Below are 19,135 nucleotides of genomic sequence, written 5' to 3'. Positions count from 1 at the left end.
TCAAATCACCAAATTTCCCCATACAAAGGTGCAATATCCGGTGGTAGACATTCTGTCTTCCGCTGATCTTGCCCAATCAACGTCTGTGAAAACTTTTACTTCCTTGTTTTCAAACTTCTTGAAGAAGAGTCCTTTGCCCGGCGATCCCATGAGATACCTAAGAATCTTGTACACAGCCTCTAGGTGAGTCTTCTTTGGTGACTGCATGTGTTGGCTTACCACACTGCAAATGCGATGTTGGGTCTGGTATGTTATAGATAGATTAGTTTACCAACCCATCTCTGATACCTCTCATTTTCAACCGATATTCCGCAGTCTTCAACTCTCTTTACTGCTTCAATGGGGGCTTCACTAGGTTTGCATCCAAGCATGCCAGTTTCGGTTAGGAGATCAAGGGTACACTTTCGCTGAGAGACACTGATACCCTTTTTTGATCTAGCAACTTCCATTCCCAAGAAGTACCACATTCGTCCCAGGTCTTTAACTTCAAACTCAACAGCTAGGACTTTCTTCAATCTTTCCATCTCCATTGTATCATCTCTAGTTAGGATTATATCATCAACGTACACAATCAGAATTGTTTTCTTCCCACTTTCGAACTGTTGGAAAACATAGTGTGATCTAATTGCCCTTGTCGATATCCTTGGTTCTTTATTACCTTCACAAATATGTCGAAACATGCTCTAGGAGATTGCTCGAGTCCATAGAAGGACTTCTTGAGTTTACATACTTTGTTTTCTTCACCTTTCTTATCGAAACCTGGTGGTATCGTTATGTAGACTTCTTCTTCTAACTCACCATTTAGAAATGCATTCTTAATGTCAAGTTGCTGAAGTGGCCAATCCAAGTTGGTTGCCTAGGACAGGAGAACCCGAACTGTATTCAATTTTGTCACCGGTGCAAACATCTCCGTGTAGTCAATGACATAGGTCTGTGTAAACCCTTTTGCAACAAGACGGGCTGTATACCATTCAACTGTCCCATCAGCTCTATATTTCACCATGAAGACCCATTTGCAGCCTACTGGCTTCTTCCCTCTCGGCAAATTCATAACATCCCAAGTTCCATTCTTTTCCAAGGCTTGCATTTCCTCCATGACGGCTTCCCTCCATTCACCAATCTCCAAGGCTTCCTAGATATTATTTGGAATTTTTATCCTATCAAGGTTAGAGTAAAAGCACGACATCCACAAAGTTTATGAGACATGTATTTTGACCAGGGATGGAGAGTACATGACCTAGTTTGTTTTCTAAGAGCAATGGGTAAATTGATGTCATTAGGTGCAAACTTATCAGAAGGAAGTTCATGGTCATTGCGATTTATTACCTAATCAGGATTGGACGTGGACTCATGGTTGCTCGGAGCTATTACCGATTCCAACTCTCTTGGTGCCTCAGGTATGGGATTCTCCCTGTTCGTTGATTTCTACTTCCTTGAGTAAACAAGTATCTCCTTGTTATTTTGTTTTTTTGCATCTCCCCCTGAGTTTAAGTGGTCTTTTGTACATGACAGATCAGGGAATGGTGTAGCGGTGTTGATAGACTCAGTGTATGACACAAATTCATCAACAGAGAGAGGGCTTTTGGGAGTAAGGAGTGGTTTCAAAGAACGTGACATCAAGGCTAACGAAAATTTTTTTTGTGACAGGATCATAACATTTGTAATCTTTTTGAGTAGGAGAGTAACCAATAAAAACGTACTTAATGGCACGAGGTTCCAATTTATCCCTATTTTAAGCATAAACATATACAAATGCAGTACACTCAAAAATTTTTACGGAGAGATTGGAGTTGAGCTGAGAGTAAGGAAAACATTCTTGGAATTTTTGAAGAGGTGTGGCAAAAGAAAGAACCCAACTAGGCATTCTATTAATGAGATATGTAGCTATTAAAATGGCACTGCCCCAAAAATATTTTTTCATATTTGTAGTGAACATCAATGCCCGAGCTACTTCAAGAATATGCCTATTTTTGCATTCGGCAATCCCATTTTGTTAAGAGGTATCCACACAGGAACTTTGATGGATGATTCCATTTTCTTTAAGATAATTTCCCAAGATATTATTGAAATATTTTGTACCATTATCAGTACGCAAGATTTGAATGTGAGTTTGGAATTGTGTTTGAATCATGGAGTGGAAATTGATAAAAATAGAACAGACTTCAGTTTTATCTTTCAACAGGTAAACCCAACAAATACGAGTGTGATCATCAATAAAAGTAATAAATCATTTCGTGTGAGTGTGATTAAGAGAGCGTAAGGGTCCCCATAAATCACTGTGAATCATAGTAAAAGGTCTAGATGGTATGTATGTGGATTTTGAAAAGGAATTACGTTGGTGTTTTGCAAGTTCACAAATCTCACACTGAAAATCAAAAAACGTTTTATTTGAATAAATGGAAGGAAATAAATGTCTTAAGTATTGAAAATTTGGATGACCCATCCTAGAATGCCATAACAAAATTTCAGTATCCCTAGAAACAAATGCAAAAGCACAAATAGCAGTTTGACATTGTTCACTCATATTCGCCTCCTTAAAGTAGTAGAGTCGCTCACACTCCTTAGCAATGCCAATCGTCTTCCCTGATGATAGGTCCTGGAAAACACAATGAGAGGAGACGAATTTAGCAGAGCAATTAGAATCTTTTGTCAACTAGCTAATGGATAACAAATTGCAAGACAACCTAGGGACGTGTAGGACAGATTCTAGAGTTATACAGTCAAAGATTCGAATACTCCCTTTACCTACAACAGATGAGAGTGATCCATCTACAATTTTAACTTTCAAATTTCTAGCACAAGGTGAATAGGATGAGAACAGATGATAGGAATCAGTCATATGATCAGAGGCACCAGAATCAATTATCCATGGTGATTTGTAATGAGATATGGTATTTAAGGCTACAAAAAAATTACCTCGGTGCGCCAAAGAACCAGAAGGAATACGTGTGTAAGACTAACCCGATGCTTGAATGGTAGAGAACATTTTATAGAGTTGCTCCAACTGTTCAAGACTGAATGCGCCACTTGAAGTGGAATTATTATTTTTCTCCTCTTGTGGTTTCTTGGCTAGGTTATCAATAGCAGCATGGTAGCCACAACTTTTTGGGATTATGTCTTGGTTTCCAATCTGCAGGCTTCCCATGTATTTCCAAACAATTATCTTTTGAGTGGCCCGACTTGCGGCAATGCTCATACCAGGGTCTTCCTTTCTATGTTTTTTGGCTTGTCCTAGCAAGAGTTCCTCTTGAAATGAGGGTAGACATTTCAGGCCCATTGTTTCCGATTAGAATCGGCTCCTTCAACATAACTTTGCAAAGGTTCTCCTTTTACCTCACCTCCGAGAAAACTTCCCGAGTTGAAGGCAGAGGACATCGGCCGAGAATCCTCCCCCGCACCTTGTCCAAGTCTCGGTTGAGTCCGGCCAAAAATTCGAAAACTTGTTCATTTTCGACTCTTTTCTTGTACGGGGCACTGTCTCCAAGGCATTCCCATTCTTCCTCAATGCTCAGGTCGAGTTCTTGCCAGAGATTCGTCATCTCAATATAGTAGTCAGTGACTTCTCTTTCTCCTTGCCGCATCTACCATAGCCGAGTTTTGATCTCAAAGATTTGAGAGTAGCTTTCAAAGTCTGAGTATGTCTCTCGGACAGCATCCCAAACGTCCTTCGCCATTGGTAGGAACAGATAGGTCTTGCCGATTGAAGGTTTCATGGAATTCACTAGCCACGCAGTCACCATGGAGTTCTCGGAATTCCACTTCTGCAGAGCTACAACGTCGATTGAGGCGGGTTTCTTCTTCTCGCCGGTAAGGTAGCCTAACTTTCCTTTGTTGTCAATCACAAGTTTGATTGACTAAACCCATTCACAGAAATTCTTTCCGTTCAGTCACCAAGAGTGGGAAGGACGAGTAGTCTAGCCCATTCGAATTCAAGGTGGAGGTGGCTTCAGTCTTGCCATTGAGAGCTTCAGAGGTGCTCGACCCTCTGCTGTTGATGGCTCCTTTTGCCATCATTAACTAGCATTATAGAAACCCTAGCTCTGATACCATGAAATCAAAATAGTTTTTCTATATTTCTAAAATAAATCATTTGTACAAGCCGATACATTATACTTGTAATACAATTGGATATGCTAAAGATGGAAACAATCTCCTAAAATAATCTCTCTTAATAATAGACAATTCTCTACATAAATATCCCCTAAATCACTCCAAGACACTCGGGATTTCTACACCTTCCAATCCAAAACTAGACAGTCTCTCCAAGTCCCCTCAACATTCATCCTAAATTAAAACAAAGGGCACTCCTTTAGATGTTCGCAAAGAAGATATGCATGTCTATTTGTGTGATGGGTTGTGAAGATAAGGGGAATACTATAGTGATGTAGTATCACTTCTGTGACAATTGACATTTTGGTCAAATAAACATGTCTCCCACATGGCATTCCCACATTTCCAAGCATGGCAACTGATTATGCATTTCTCCATACCTAGTATGCATGCCAATTTGGGATCAAATAGCTAATCCACACAAGTAGTAGAATCTCACTATGATATTTTTTCAAAAAGAAAAAAAATAAATGCAGGCTTATGGATTATAAGGCCACCAAATTCTAATCAACTTCATATTACACACATCCATGATGAAAGGAATCTAACTCTATGGTTGACTTTACACAAAAGCAAGTCATGCTCCATGCATAAAGGACACGCAAAACAATAGTAAATTTTACACTTGCTGCCATTCACTCACATGCAAATGTGCATGTGTACTTGCAAAGAAGCATTTATATTTATATCAGTGTGCCACTCATGCATTCATGAAAACATATCCAAGCAAGTATACAGTTATACAAACACCTGCACATTGGCATGCACACAGCACATATGTGCAAGCATACACAGTCAGTTTGTTTCCAAGTTTGGTTTCATACTTCCATTAATCCTATGTTACTTGAGAACATGCACAAGCGCACATGCACACGCACATCTTGATACTATATATCACACTGTTTTATACAAAGGGTAATTGCAGTGGCTAAAGTAGTCCAAGTTGCTATCACCTCTTTCTTCCTCTTTCTAATTTTAATTTTCTTACCATTAAGGTTTGATTCCCGACTTGTGGTTTTCTTGGTGAATTACCAGGGATGAGTCAATTGCCGAGTGACAATGTTTTCATCCCTCCAGTCTGGTGCCACCTAGGTAGGTCTGAATGGCTTGCCCGAGGAGTTTCGGGTCATCAAAAGTTTAAAAAAAATGGTCTTAAGCTTAGTTCAATTGAGTTGTTTACCTTCTTGCACATCAGGGGGGTTCCATGCCACTAATACTTAAAAAAAACATTCATCAGTTAATAGCCAAGTGGAAAGGAGGGGAAATTTCTCTAATTGCATTTCTATCTTGCCAAAACAAAGGAAAGCATCAACTATTTGAATCAATGCAATAAGGCGCTCTTTGCTTTAACAGCAGCCAAGACCAGTGGTTAGCCAAATCATCTTCCAATCATGGTATTAAATAATGGCTGTTACCGAACGGAAAAAACAAGTCACCGATTCCGTTACAGACCGCATTAGCGGCGAGCCAAAAATTCACATAAGTAACGGCCATTACGGAGATGTAACGGCTCGTAACGGCCGTTACAGTAACGTTACGGAACGTAACGTCCGTTACTCCACGTCACGGCCGAAAGCCCCTTACAGCGTACCTTGTCTCCTCGAATCTGCTCCACTTTGTGCGTCTCTCCTTCGTCTGATATTGTCATTTGAATCCTCCAAAGTCTGAAGAACCGAAAAGCAACTTCGAGCCTTCAAACCCTTACATCTGTCGTCTGCAAGCTGAGTTCAGTTCCCTCTTCACTTGAATTACTCTTCGATTCTTCGTCTCCTTCATACGTACAGCTTTGATCTACTAATCTGAAACTTCGAAATCCCTAAAAGCCCCAAAATCTGCTTCGTACAGCTTCGTATTCCTCGGTCCGTCATTCATCTCCTTCGTCCAAGAACACAAAAATCAGCAAGCCTTCGATTCCTCCATTCGAAGCCTTCGATTCCTCCAAAATTTGGAGGCTTGCAGGTTGCAGCTCTAGTAGGCCAGCAGTTCTCTCGCAGCGCAGGCTCACAACTTCCATGGGAGTGGGAGTCGGGAGTGGGTAGTGGGTGGTGGCCAGTGGGTATGTAATTTATTATTTCAATTTATGCTTTATTGTTTAATAATTTATTCTGTTTTATTATTTCAATTTATGCTTTATTGCTTTATATAAATTGTAAATTTCAGTTTATTGAATTAGTATATAAATTGTAAATTTCAGTTCATTTAATTAGTATATAAATTGTAAATTTCAGTTTTAAATTTAGTTTGTTTTATAATTCAATTTATAGTTTATATAAATTATAAATTTCAGTTTATTTAATTACTAATTAGTATATAAATTGTAAATTTTGTTTTATAATTTCAGTTTATAAATATAATTAGTATATAAATTTAGTTTATTTATTATTTAATTAGAATACAAATTAACTATTTATTAATTAAAATAAAAAAAATAGTATAAAGTTTTTAAAATATAAAATTTATAGAGTTACTTAGACTCTTCAAAAATTAGAACGTAGAACTTAGAACTTAGAAACTTAGAATACAGATTTAGTACAAAAATATTAACTAATATTCGACATATTTATTTATTTTTTAATACCTTGAGGTCCTTGACAATTTATTATTTAATATTAGATCTACAATTTATAATAAATTCTAATTTGTACACAATTAGTCAAGTCTCAACTCTTAAGTGACTCAAGTTCAAGTCTATTACCATTTAAATAATTAAATTGTAAGATTTACAATTCCATAATTATTTTGTTAAATTGTAAATTTTAAAGTAATGTAAATTATAAAAAAAAATATATTTTTTTTTTGTAAACAGCGCACTAAAATTAATCTAAAAATCATAATGCCTATTAAAAAACATTTGTAGGTTGAATGAAGACCTTTAAAATTCATTAAAAATCATGTATTAATGGATTTCATGCTTATTTTTTGATTTTGGCATGGCTGTGCATGTGTGAAAAAAATTCACTACCGTTACACCAGCCTCTCGTTACGTAACACTTGCGTCCCGCAACACCCGCGACCGTTATGAGACGTTACCCGCGATCGCGATTTCGAACCATGCTGCCAATTGATAGCTATTTTAACTTAAATAAGGGGAATAATGACTGAAAAAGCAAGATATTGTAGTTTAGTTTAGATTCCGTGGTTCAAAATATAGAGCATTAAAAGTTCATAGCAATAGCTCAAGTTGTCAAAGATATGACGTACTAAGCCTCTATTCATGAAAGGCAACTTCTTATATAGAATAAATTGAAGATTAGACACAATGACAAACCAAACTGTCCAATAGCAAAACTTTATCACATCAGAAGATTATATGTATTATAGCCACTGTCAATTGTAAAACTTCTCATGATTGATGAGTTGTGTTATATGAAATCAAATAAAAATTTCAAGACAGATTTGTTAATGCAGTGGATGGGGCAGCCCAGCAGGAATGCCCCCTTCCCCCGCAATGACCCTTGGTCCAAAAACAGAATAGCAAAACTTTCATGAGAGTAAATTTGGTAATATTCCTGCCATATTGGCATGATTAATATGAACTGCAAGATAATGCGGCAGGGGCAAAGCCAGGAAAGTTGATGAATTAAAAAAAAAAAAAAGAATTAGTTGGAAAAATTGTGTAGTTCTAATAAGTCAATTAGCATCTTCATGGTAGAAAACGTTTTTTCAACTACGTAGTCTCATCATCAACCAATGTCTGGTCGCATATTATATCTTGACATATCACAGGAAAACATCTACTACTTGAATTAATGCAGCAAGGCACTGCTTGCTCCAGAGACAGCTAAGGTGAATGATTAGCCCAAACAATGGCCTATTTATAGCTATTGTAACATAGTGGGAGGAATAATCACACTGAAAAAGAAAGAAAATGCTGTTCAGTTTAGGTTTAATGGCACTACACATGGTGCAGGAAAAATACCTAGGAATCACACACGGTACCAAAGAAATGAAAAGGGCCAAGCCTCGCAGGAGAAAAGCAAATTCTTAGCTAAAATCAATTGAAGATTATATGTGGCAAGAAGCAGCACAGTTAAATATCAATACATATTATAGCCTCTGTTAATTGGTAAGGCTTTTGGTGATTGGTTAGTTATGGTACTGAATTAAATACAAATCTTAGTATGCATTTGTTAATGCAGAGGAAGCATGCAGCCGAGGGAGGGGGGGGGGGGGTGTTACTTGCAGCCTTGCTTATGACCAGTCATGGGTTTGACTCTCCCATGTGCCTTCCCATCCCACACCCCTTCCCCCAAAAGGACACCCTTGGTCAGGAAAAATGCAAAAAAATTTGCAAAACCCTCCGAACGCAACTTTGTTAATATTCATAGCATGTTGACACACCACCAGATAATATGGCAAGGGCCAAACCAGAATTTATAGAAAGGAGGGGCAAAGCAACAATATTCCTAATTTCATATAGTTATTTTTATTTTTATTTTATTTTTATAAATTAATAGTTAATATTTCATATACATTATTTTAGGGGATGAAAACAACATACTGCGAGCCATCCACGCTTCCATAGACTGGAAAAATCACCAGCGTAGATCCAAGACAATTTGAGTGGATGGATGGGAAATGAGTTGGTGGGAACAAGTGGGGTCAGGCACACACATGGAGCAACTGACTAATATTTTAATACTGTATACTATTCACTAAAACTAAGGGTGCAATCGCCCCCCATTATGTATATAAATTTCTGCCACCCAACATCAGCAGCATCACAATATATAGTATAAGAAGAATTTACAAAAGTAGGGGAGCAGGGCAGCAGATTGTTAGATGGCTCCAATCATGACCTTATGGTCATGCCGCTCCCCATTGCCCTCCCCTTTTCCCTACATGGAAGCCTGATCTGGAAAAAAAAAAAAATTACTAAAGCTTCTGGAAAGCAATTTTAATAATATTCATACCAAGATGGCATACTTAAAATTAACCAGCAGATAAAACAAGGGAGGCATTACTGTGTACACTATAAAAAATATGCATTCAGAGGCATTCCCCTTCCAATTTAACACAATTTTGAAATTTTCATTTGAGAATGGTAAGAATTACTTCTGGCTCATTTAGTCAATCCTATTTAACACACATTTTAAAAGATTCATTTGAGAATGATAATGCTTCAGTCCTCTCTTCCAACGACACATACAATACATACTATAACTTTTGAGCCACAATCAAGATGTTCATGTGAAGGCAGGCCAGCCAACCTATTTCACAACTATGGAGACAGACTAGCATGAAAGATCATAATATTTTTCAGAACTTGTGAAGCATCAAATATGGGAATCAATCTCCAAAATGGAATTCAAGTAAATTGATGTGTGAAATTGACTAGATTACCTGCATAATCTGAACATCAATTTTCATGCGATCAAAATCTTCAACTTCAATATTTTTGCACCTTTCAAGCAACTGCAAGGAGTAGAAGAAATTAGAAAGCCATACTAACATGAGTGTGAACACGAGTGAGAAGAGAGACTCTGCAGAATTATGCTATACCTCACCAACCCGCTTTTCCAACTGATCTTTCTCTAACCTATGCAGTTCAATATCTTTTTTATAAGATTCCAACTCAACCTGTCTTTCCTTTAGCAACGCCTCCAGATTCTCAATGTCAATCCTAGACTGGTGGGCTACTTTCCGTAATTTCTGAAAGCAAAAGAGATAAGGAATTTCAATAAGCAAATGTGTTTAATAGTCTTCATCAACACAGGATGCAGAACCTGTAGCAGCACAATTCATGGGCATGATAATAAGAAGCCCAAGCATAAATCCAAGTAAAGGTCAATGCGAGAGCTTACAGGATCAAATAAAAATCCATACAGCCAGTTTACTGTTTAAGCAACCATAGTGATTTTAGTTCACAGTACAATAGCTTATAACTTGTTAGGGTGTTTTATGTCTTTTCTTTATCCCTAGTGCTTTAGTAACTTGACTAGCATGCGGCCTTTAAAATAAATGGAACAGCTGCAATTATAGGGTTTTATTTGGGTACTGTATAATCTTATTCAGACTGGTTAGGCATTAATCTGGATAAATTCAAGACCTTTTAAGATCTAGGTTAACCAAGTGTCACAATCCATTGCTATCCTACTGCATTAGATTGGCACTAGAGCAGGGATCTATACAAATCAAAGACAGGTCGTGGTGAAGCTGTTAGCAATTATCCTACTGAAGAAGATCAAGGGAAGCAAGCGATCTAGGCAGCTTTTTTTGCTCAGGAGCCAGCAGTAGAACCCTCCAGCAACATTCCCAGAGTACCGAAGCAAGCAGCAATGCATTTAGGAAGACTGAAACCTGCTAATCAAGACCAGAATGCGATTTAGATGATCTTGAATGTCTCTTAGGCATAACACATGGCCTTGAAAGCTGAGTTGTTGATACAGGAGAGGGCCATTAGTGTGAGCTGCGGATATGGGCAGCTTCTAGAGCTATAACAGAGATGAAAAATCCTAAAAGCTCTCAAAGTCCTATTCAAATGGAGCCGAACATATCAACATCTGATAAGACTAAAAGTAAAAGGACACCATTGAAAGCAGCTCAAAAAGAGGATGATAATATATAAGCGTACTGGCATTGAGCATGCTGAGCAGTTGAGGGTTGTACTAACAGTTTTGCAGCAAAATCAGTTGTATATCAACCTCAAGATAGTGAGGTTTCATGAACAAATGTTTGCATTTAGTACAGAAGGGATTTGTGTGGATGAGAAGGTTCATGATATTGGTGAATGGCTGACAACTAGAACAGTAGGCAAGGTGAGGAGTTTCCATCGTCTGGCAACCTTCTAAAGATGTTTTATTTGAAATTGCAGCACTATCATCACACCCATCACTCGAGTGTTTGAAAAGAAAGCATGAGGAAGCTAAGCAGAGCTTTTTGTTGATAAAGAAGTTATGTACTGCTTCAATCTTAGATTTTCCTAGTTTTGTGGAACTGTTTTGAGGTAGCATGTGATGCCAAGTAGCTGACTTGTAGCATACTTCAACAAGAAGTAAAGCTTGCCAATAATGGTCTACTTATGAAAGAGAAGACATTTCATTGAAGAGAAAAGAGAAGTGCACAAGTAATGATGAGCATGCTACATGACACACTTTCCTATGGAATTTTCCTTTCAAAGGTACATCAAGCAAAGTGAAGAATAAAGTAGTGGATGCCATAAGTAGAAGGCCAACACCATCTGTCACCTTGAGGAGTGAAGAGCATAGGTCGAGAGCTGGAAAGAGTTGTAGAGGAAAATGCTGATTTCAAGAGATTTGGATGAAATTCAAGCTACAGCAAGATGGTGGAAATTACCATATATTTTGACAAATTTCCTGATGTATGGTAACATCTTGGTGTTCAACATTCTCCACTGAGAAAGCAAATCATCATCCGAGACTAACATAATCGCCTTGTAAGACACCTGGGCATTAAAACAACCACTGCTATTGCTCTTAAGAGATACTACTGATCAGAGTTAAAGAGAGATGTTGGCAGGTACGTGCAGACGTATTATGTATGCTAAGCTTCTAGGGGACAGTCAAAGAACACGAGACTACTACAAACATAAAGGGGAATGGATTGTGTCTTTACGGTGGTTGACTGATTTCGGAATATAAGTCATTTCATTGCATACAAAAAGACAACAGATAAATCTTCTGTGGCCGAATTTATTTTCAGAGAAATTGTTAGATCCCATGAGACCAAGACAAGAAGTTTCTTGGTCATTTTTGGGTCACTCTGTTGAGGCTATTTGATTGTTCATTGAATTACAGTAACAGTGTAGCACAGAGCAACCATGGACCAATAAGCAGACTGAGGAAGTGAATCAGACATCAGGAAATCCGGTGCATAGCATTTGTTGAGATAAACTGAGAGGTGTCCATCCTGGGACAGGCAGAGTTAAAAAGAATATTTTTCACAGCACCACAGGTAAATCTCCACTTTCTATTGCTTATATACAAAGAATCCTCACCATGCTCGGGATCAGGTCAGCCTTTGTATAACAATTGGGAAGACTGCTTCCACAGAAAACATGGCCAGCAGGCCGATGTGAACAGAAGCTAGAGCAGACCGATGCCAAGCACAAGCAAGCTACCGACCACCTCAGCCAAGTAATACAGGTGCGCAACATGGTAGTGGTGTATACTCAGAAGGATAGATTCCTAATTGGAATGTGCAACTGACTCGAGCTGTAGAAGTATGGTCCATACCAACTCTTGAGGAAGATCAGTGACAAAGCTTACGTGGTGGACAAGCTGAAAGACATGGCGATTTCCAGGACATTCAAAATTGCTGACATTTATCCCTACATTCCTAATGAGGCTCTTTATCCTGAACCAAAAAACAAATGGAAGGCAAGATTTTCCAAAGTGAAGGGGACTGATGTAGAATGCATGGCAGCAGAATCTTTGGACCAGGATAATTGTAAGCAAAGCCGCATTAAGTTTCATGCAACAGCATCCAGGGTCAAATCATACAGCCAGTTTATTGCTCACACTATTGTAGCGTGTTCTTTTCATGCTACTCAAGCTTATTATTTTTAAGGGGCTCTTGTTTCTTTTGTTTAGCTTTAACCAGTTAGATGACTAGCATGTAACCTTTAAAATTTGTGGAAACCAGAGATCTTAGGGCATTATTTGAAGGCTATAGAATGTCATTGAGACTCGTTAGATGCCAATCTACAAATAAAATTTATAAGTTTTCCATAACAGAGATTCCTAGTCCATTCCTTTCTAGATTAATGCGTTAACCACCATCCATCACTAACTGGCTGCATCAACACATTTACAGCCACAAGAAATTAGTTCGTCAAAAAAAATGATACATCATCTTAAACAGCAAGCATTAATCACTAAACAAACCTGGCATTCCTCAAAATTATGCTTATTTTCTTCTCTGAGTTGCATGTTGCTTTCTCGAAGCAGGTTCATTTCACTAACCTGCCAAGATATTTAACAAAATAGAAACACAATAGCTCAAGATTACCACTTTTGCTTCTAAGAATTTTCAACAAAAAAGATACAGAATAACTTCATAATATGTGTGGAGAAAATGATGAATAAAGCAGAAAGAACTGATGCGCCTAATTAGCAGCTGAGGTGGTGGCCAAACCAACTATCTCAGACAAAAAAGTGGGCGACATGGTAGTTGAAGCAAATCTCTTTTGGTCCTGTGTGTACTCTCTCCTTTTTTTCTCTTTCTTTTCCCTCTCTTGCTTTGTTGACAGACTGCTTCTGAAAGCAGATTCTTCCAAAACCATCCAAATGAAATGAAATCCTTCAATTTGTGCTTATAAAGGGTGAAAGAAAGGAGTTGCTTCCCAAACAGGGCATGTGCTTATCGTGGAGATCGGAAAGGATGCCAGTCAATTGATATAAGGAATCAGGATTACGATCACAACCTCAAAATGGACTTGTGCTTGCTTATCAATTAGCCAGATGAACTAGAGAAGTTGTCAATGGAAAAGAAATTTGGCTCATTTCTTTAGAGGGTATGAGCTCGTCCACTTCATTTTGAAGTCCTCAATAACCTAACTCTTACATGGCTTTCATACCCAACTAATGATAACTTTAATGTGGTCATATTTTTATGATATCTGAGGGAATAGTTTGAGCATGTTCATGCACAGATTCTTGGCCTCCTTAATATAAATATATGCGTGAGCCTACCTCTCTCTTTAACGGATTTTTTCTTTCGCCATTACCACATTTTTTTTTTTTGGAAAAAAAAAAAAGTAAGTGAAACAAGCATGATAAGTAACCTGAATTTGTAAGGATTTGATCTCTTCCTCCGTGAATAAAGACGCCTTTGAATTTGCACGCTCAGAATGAAGTGATGCCTGGGCTGTCTCAGCTGCCTTAAGAGCATTCTCAAGCTACAAAAAGAAGAAAAATAGCCTTATGCATTCGAACCTAAAAAAGACACTCATTATCATAGAAATTTACTAACAAAAATGGAAAGAAAGCATTCAAAACATAAGCAACAGCCAGAACAGAAATTTGCTCTGTTTTTTCGTACTGTATTTTTTGCATGAAAAACCATTAATTTCACATTTTAGATGGAAGAGACAGAATAGTTTGTGCAATCTTGAAAGCAATTATTTTTAATAATCCTACCACAGAACTTATGTAAAATGCAATTAAATTGCATGCTGTGTGTGGTTATTTATGTTTCCTCTGAGCTGAGCAATTTATGCTAAGCATGTCTATGTATTAGCTCGAAAAATGGTTTAAAACATAGACCCCTGTCCAACCTGATAAAGGAACTGAGTTAGTTGAACTGGTCAGATCAGTGGTCAAACCAGTCACAACAGCATGAACTCACATATATACATATATAATTCTATAAATATATATGTGCAAACCTAAGTTAAGGAACCAATTAATCAAATAACTAGTCAATATGAATTTTCTCCATTTTAACCCTATTTGATAAAATAACTAAATGACAGATAGGGGCAACACAAATGTTATTTATTTTTCCCTCTCATTTTCTGATTAAACATAAATTATAAACAAAGGATCAATATATTGTCTTCCCAGAAGAACCAAATTGAATCTGACATGAAATATTTTTTGTTTTATTTTTTCTCACATTTCCACATTGACCAAAAAAACTTGCAAGAGGAGCCTCAAGCAAGATCGTTTCTTCACTGTCACTAGTGATTTGGTACCTCTTCCTCCTGATAAGTTTGTGGTTGGTTGTCGCTGGGTGTACATTGTGAAAGTCAATCCTGATGGTTCATTGGCTCGTTCAAAGGACTGCCTTGTAGCTAATGGGTATACTTAGGTGCATGGTTTGGATTATTCAAACACATTCTCTTTGGTCACTAAACTTGCCTCAATACATTTGTTCATTTCTTTAGCCACCACTTGTCATTGACCTCTACATCAGTTAGATATGAAGAATGCTTTCCTACATGGTGATCTTCATGAGGAGGTATATATGGAGCAACCACCTAGATTTGTTGCTCAGGGGGAGTTAGGCTCAATATGTCGACTTCACAAATCATTGTATGGATTAAAACAATCTCCAAGGGCATGGTTTGGCCATTTTAGTGTTGTAGTACTTGAGTTTGGCCTTCATCAGTGTGCAGTAGATCACTATGTTTTTTATCATCATACTCCATCTGCCATAATTTTGCTTATTGTGTATGTGGATGACATTGTGATCACTAGTGATCGTGATTGAGGCATCTAAGACATAAAACTTTTCGTGCAAAGTAAGTTTCAAAGGAAGGACTTAGGACCATTGAAGTACTTCTTTGGTATAGAAGTATTAAGATCTCGTATGGGAACTATATTGTCACAAAGAAAGTACGTGCTTCATCTTTTAGATAAGACAGGGTTATTGGGATCCAAACCTATTGATACACCCATGGATCCCAATTGTAAGTTAGTGCCAAATATGGGTGATTTGTTGCCCAGCCTATGTTGATACAGGAGACTTGTTGGAAAATTGAATTATCTCATAATCACCCGACTAGATATATCCTTTGCAACAAGTGTTGTGAGCTAGTTTCTCGATTCGCTAAGAACAAGTCACTCAGATGCAGTAATTCACATTTTGATATATCTCAAAGGTGCACTAGAGAGAGGACTTTTATATCAAGATCGGGGTCACACTCATATTCAGGGATACACAAACGCAGATTGGGTTGGCTCACCTTTAGACCGAAGATCCACAACTGGGTATTGTATCATTGTCAGTTGTAATTTGGTGTCTTGGAAAAGTAAGAAACAAACTGTGGTGGCTAGATCGAGTTCTAGGTCAGAATACAAGGCAATGGTGCACACTACATGTGAGCTTGTTTGGCTAAAGAACATGTTGAAAGAACTAGGTTTTCCACATTCTCATCTCATGGAGCTGATGTGTGATAATCGAGCTGCTATTCATATTGCATCCAACCCTGTTTTCTATGAGCAGACAAAGCACATTGAAGTTGATTGCTAATTTATTCGAGAGAAAATTGTACATAAGCTCATTACAACATGTGAAGTCCAAGCTTCAACTTGCTGATTTGTTCACTAAAGCCTTGAGAGGTGCTCGTGTGTAATTCATTTGTAACAAGCTAGGAGCATATGATATATATATACTCCAGCTTGAGGGGGAGTGTTAATGGTTATTTAGTCATTTGGCATTATTATTAATTGTTAGAGTTTGGTTTGTAGTAAGTGTAAGTTCGTAAGAGAGACCTACCATTGAGTTTAGATCTTCCATTTTACCCAATTATTCAACAGAATTGATGTGTGAAAATCAAGATGCTGTCCATATTGCATCCAACCTGGTCTTGCATGAGTGCACGAAGCAACATTGAAGTTGATTGTCACTTTCTTCAGGAGAAACTTGTATAGAAGCTCATTACAACCACTCATGTAAAGTCTGATTTCCAACTTGTTGATTTGTTCACTAAAGCCTTGGCTAGTGCTTCTGTGAAATTCATTTGTAAAAAGATAGGAACAAAATTGGTTTTGGGCATGAAGCTAGTAGACTTTACCACTTTGGGTTGCTATCTCCTTCTATCGCCTGCATTGTTGTTGCTATACCACTTCAAATCCATTATTACCTTGGTTATCCTTTATTGGAAAAGCTAAAACAACTAGTTCCTAATTTTGAGTTCTATGTCCAGTCTTGAGTGTGAGTCTAGTCAGTTGGGAAAGCATCACTCTACTCCATTTGCTTCCCGAGTCCATAAATAGGCAACAAGCCCCTTAATGTTAGTCCATTCTAATTTTTGAGGTCTTAGTTGGGTTGTTTCCAAGTTAGGTTTCTTGTACTTGTAACTTTTTGATGATTACTCAAGGATGACTTGGCAATATTTTGTAAAAGATTGCTCTAAGTTATTTCACATTTTTTGTGACTTTTGTTCTAAAATAAACATTCCATTTGATTTGCCTCTTTGGATGCTCAATCTAGTATTCAGTCATCCTATGCTAACATACCACAACAAATGGGGTTGTAATGAAGAAAAATAGACTTATCCTCTACCTTACTTTATCAAATGCATGTTCCAAAAGTGTTTTGGAGTGATGTTGTGCTTGCTTGCTCTCTTATCAACATAATGCCATTGTTATTGGCAGAAAAATTCGATGTTCTGTTCCCTTCCCAAATGCTTCGTTGTTCCTTTTACCTCCTTGTATATTCATGTGCATCCCCCTTCTTCGTCAATTAACCTCAAGGTGGACATGTTGGATCATCAGGCTATAAAATGTGCATTTTTGGGCTATTCATGTGCTTAAAAAGTAATATTGTTGTTATAGTCCTACTCAGCATTGCTTCTTTATCTATATTGATATTACTCTTTTTGAGTCTACACCATGCTATTCTAAGTCCCCAAGTGCTTTTGACCATAACAAGTACTCTATCTAATCTTCTAGATTCTAGCTTATTATCTCTACCCAATCATCCAATTGTGCTCCAAGTAGTTTGTCTTTCCCGTCGCCTCAATCATCCTAATTTGCAGGTGTATTAAGGATGGTGGCTCAAAAGTCCCTCTAGCTTCTACTGCTATGCCTTTGGTTTCCTTGTTTGATGATCCTATTTCCTACAATGTTAATCCTCTCATTGCTGTCTAGAAAGGTAAATGCACCAATAAACAACATCCCATCCCTAAATATCTTTCCTATTACTTCTTGTCAACCTTATATTATTGCTTTGTTAATACTCTTGTTCTTCCTAAACATGTTTCTTAAGGCCTTAGACCATTGGAGCATTGCCATGGTTTAGAGATGAGTAGATTACAAGAAAATGACACTTGGGAATCGGTATCTCTTCTTCTTGATAAATCTATGGCAGGTTGTCGCTAGGTATATGCTATGAAAATCAGTCCTGCTGGTTCTTTGCCTAGTTTGAAGGCCTATCTTGTGGCTAAGGAATATATCAAGTGTATCTTTTGGATTATTCAAACAAATTCTCCCTAGCCACAACTTGCCTCAAAACTTATGTTCATCTCCTTAGCCACTTGTCAATCACATGCGAAGAATGCCTTCCTACATGGTGATCTTTATGATGAGGTTTACATAAAGCAACTGTTTGGGTTTGTTGCTCAAGGGGATTCAAGACTTATTGTGTCGGCCTAATAGAACATTATATGGTCTAAAATAGTCTTACAGAGTATGGTCTGGTTGAGTTGGTGTCGCTTCAATTTGGCCTCCAACTATGTGCAGTGGATCACTTTGTATTTTCTCATTATACTCCATCCAGTAGGATCCCATTAATTGTGTATATTGATGATAGTGTGATTACCGTTGATGATGATCAAGGTATGCCTAAAGTATTTTCTACAAAATAAGTCTCAAAACAAAGATTTGGGACCATTGAAGTTTTTATTGGGTATAGAACTATCCACATCTCCTATGGGAACCATTTTGTCACAAAGTATGTTCTTGATCTTTTAGATGAGACTGGGTTATTGGATCCAAAACTGTTGACACATCCATGGATCCTCATGGTTAGTGTCAAATATTGGTGAATTGTTGCTCGCTCAAAGATAGTATCAGAGACTCGTTGAAAAATTGTATTATCTCAGAGTCACTCAATGCAATATATCTTTTGCAATTAATGTTGTGAGCTAGTTTCTTGATTCTCCCACAAGAAGTCATTGGGATGCAGCAATTAGCATTTGAGATATCTCACAAGTCCATTCGGGAGAGGTCTCTTATATCAAGATTGGGATGACACTTATATTCAAGGATATATAGATGCAGATGGGTTGGCTCACCTTCCAACACAAGGACCACAACCAGGTCCTTTATCTTTGTTGGTAGCAATTTGATTTCTTAGAAGAGTAAGAAACAGCATGTGGTGACCAGGTCAAGTGCTGAATCAGAGTATTAAGACCATGGCTCACACTAGATGTGGAATTGTTTGGTTGTAGAACACGTTGGAAGAATTAGGTTTTCCAAATAAACTTGTGCAGAAGCTCATTACAATCACTCATGCGAGGTTTCAATTGCAGCTTGTTGATTTATTTACTAAAGTCTTGGGGGTTCTCAGGTTAAATTCATTTGTAACAAACTATGTGCATATGATATCTATGCCC

The 19,135-nt window shown here is 37.7% G+C and overlaps 1 protein-coding gene across 1 annotated transcript in view; it reads right to left on the bottom strand.

Moving 5' to 3' along the window:
- The window catches only part of LOC131151057 (nuclear-pore anchor), a 138,611-nt gene that overhangs the window by 9,846 nt on the left and 109,630 nt on the right, over positions 1–19,135 (bottom strand). Inside the window, exons 37-40 of the mRNA XM_058102233.1 lie at positions 13,856–13,969; positions 12,957–13,034; positions 9,613–9,762; positions 9,454–9,525 (exon numbers count right to left, since the gene is read on the bottom strand). Coding sequence (XP_057958216.1) covers positions 9,454–9,525; positions 9,613–9,762; positions 12,957–13,034; positions 13,856–13,969 — 414 coding nt within the window. The remainder of the gene's footprint in view (positions 1–9,453; positions 9,526–9,612; positions 9,763–12,956; positions 13,035–13,855; positions 13,970–19,135) is intronic.

Source organism: Malania oleifera, chromosome 3 (assembly GCF_029873635.1).
Source record: "Malania oleifera isolate guangnan ecotype guangnan chromosome 3, ASM2987363v1, whole genome shotgun sequence".
Classification (NCBI taxonomy): domain Eukaryota; kingdom Viridiplantae; phylum Streptophyta; class Magnoliopsida; order Santalales; family Ximeniaceae; genus Malania; species Malania oleifera.
Note: the sequence above shows the minus strand (reverse complement) of the source record. Positions and strands in the feature narration are given on the sequence as shown.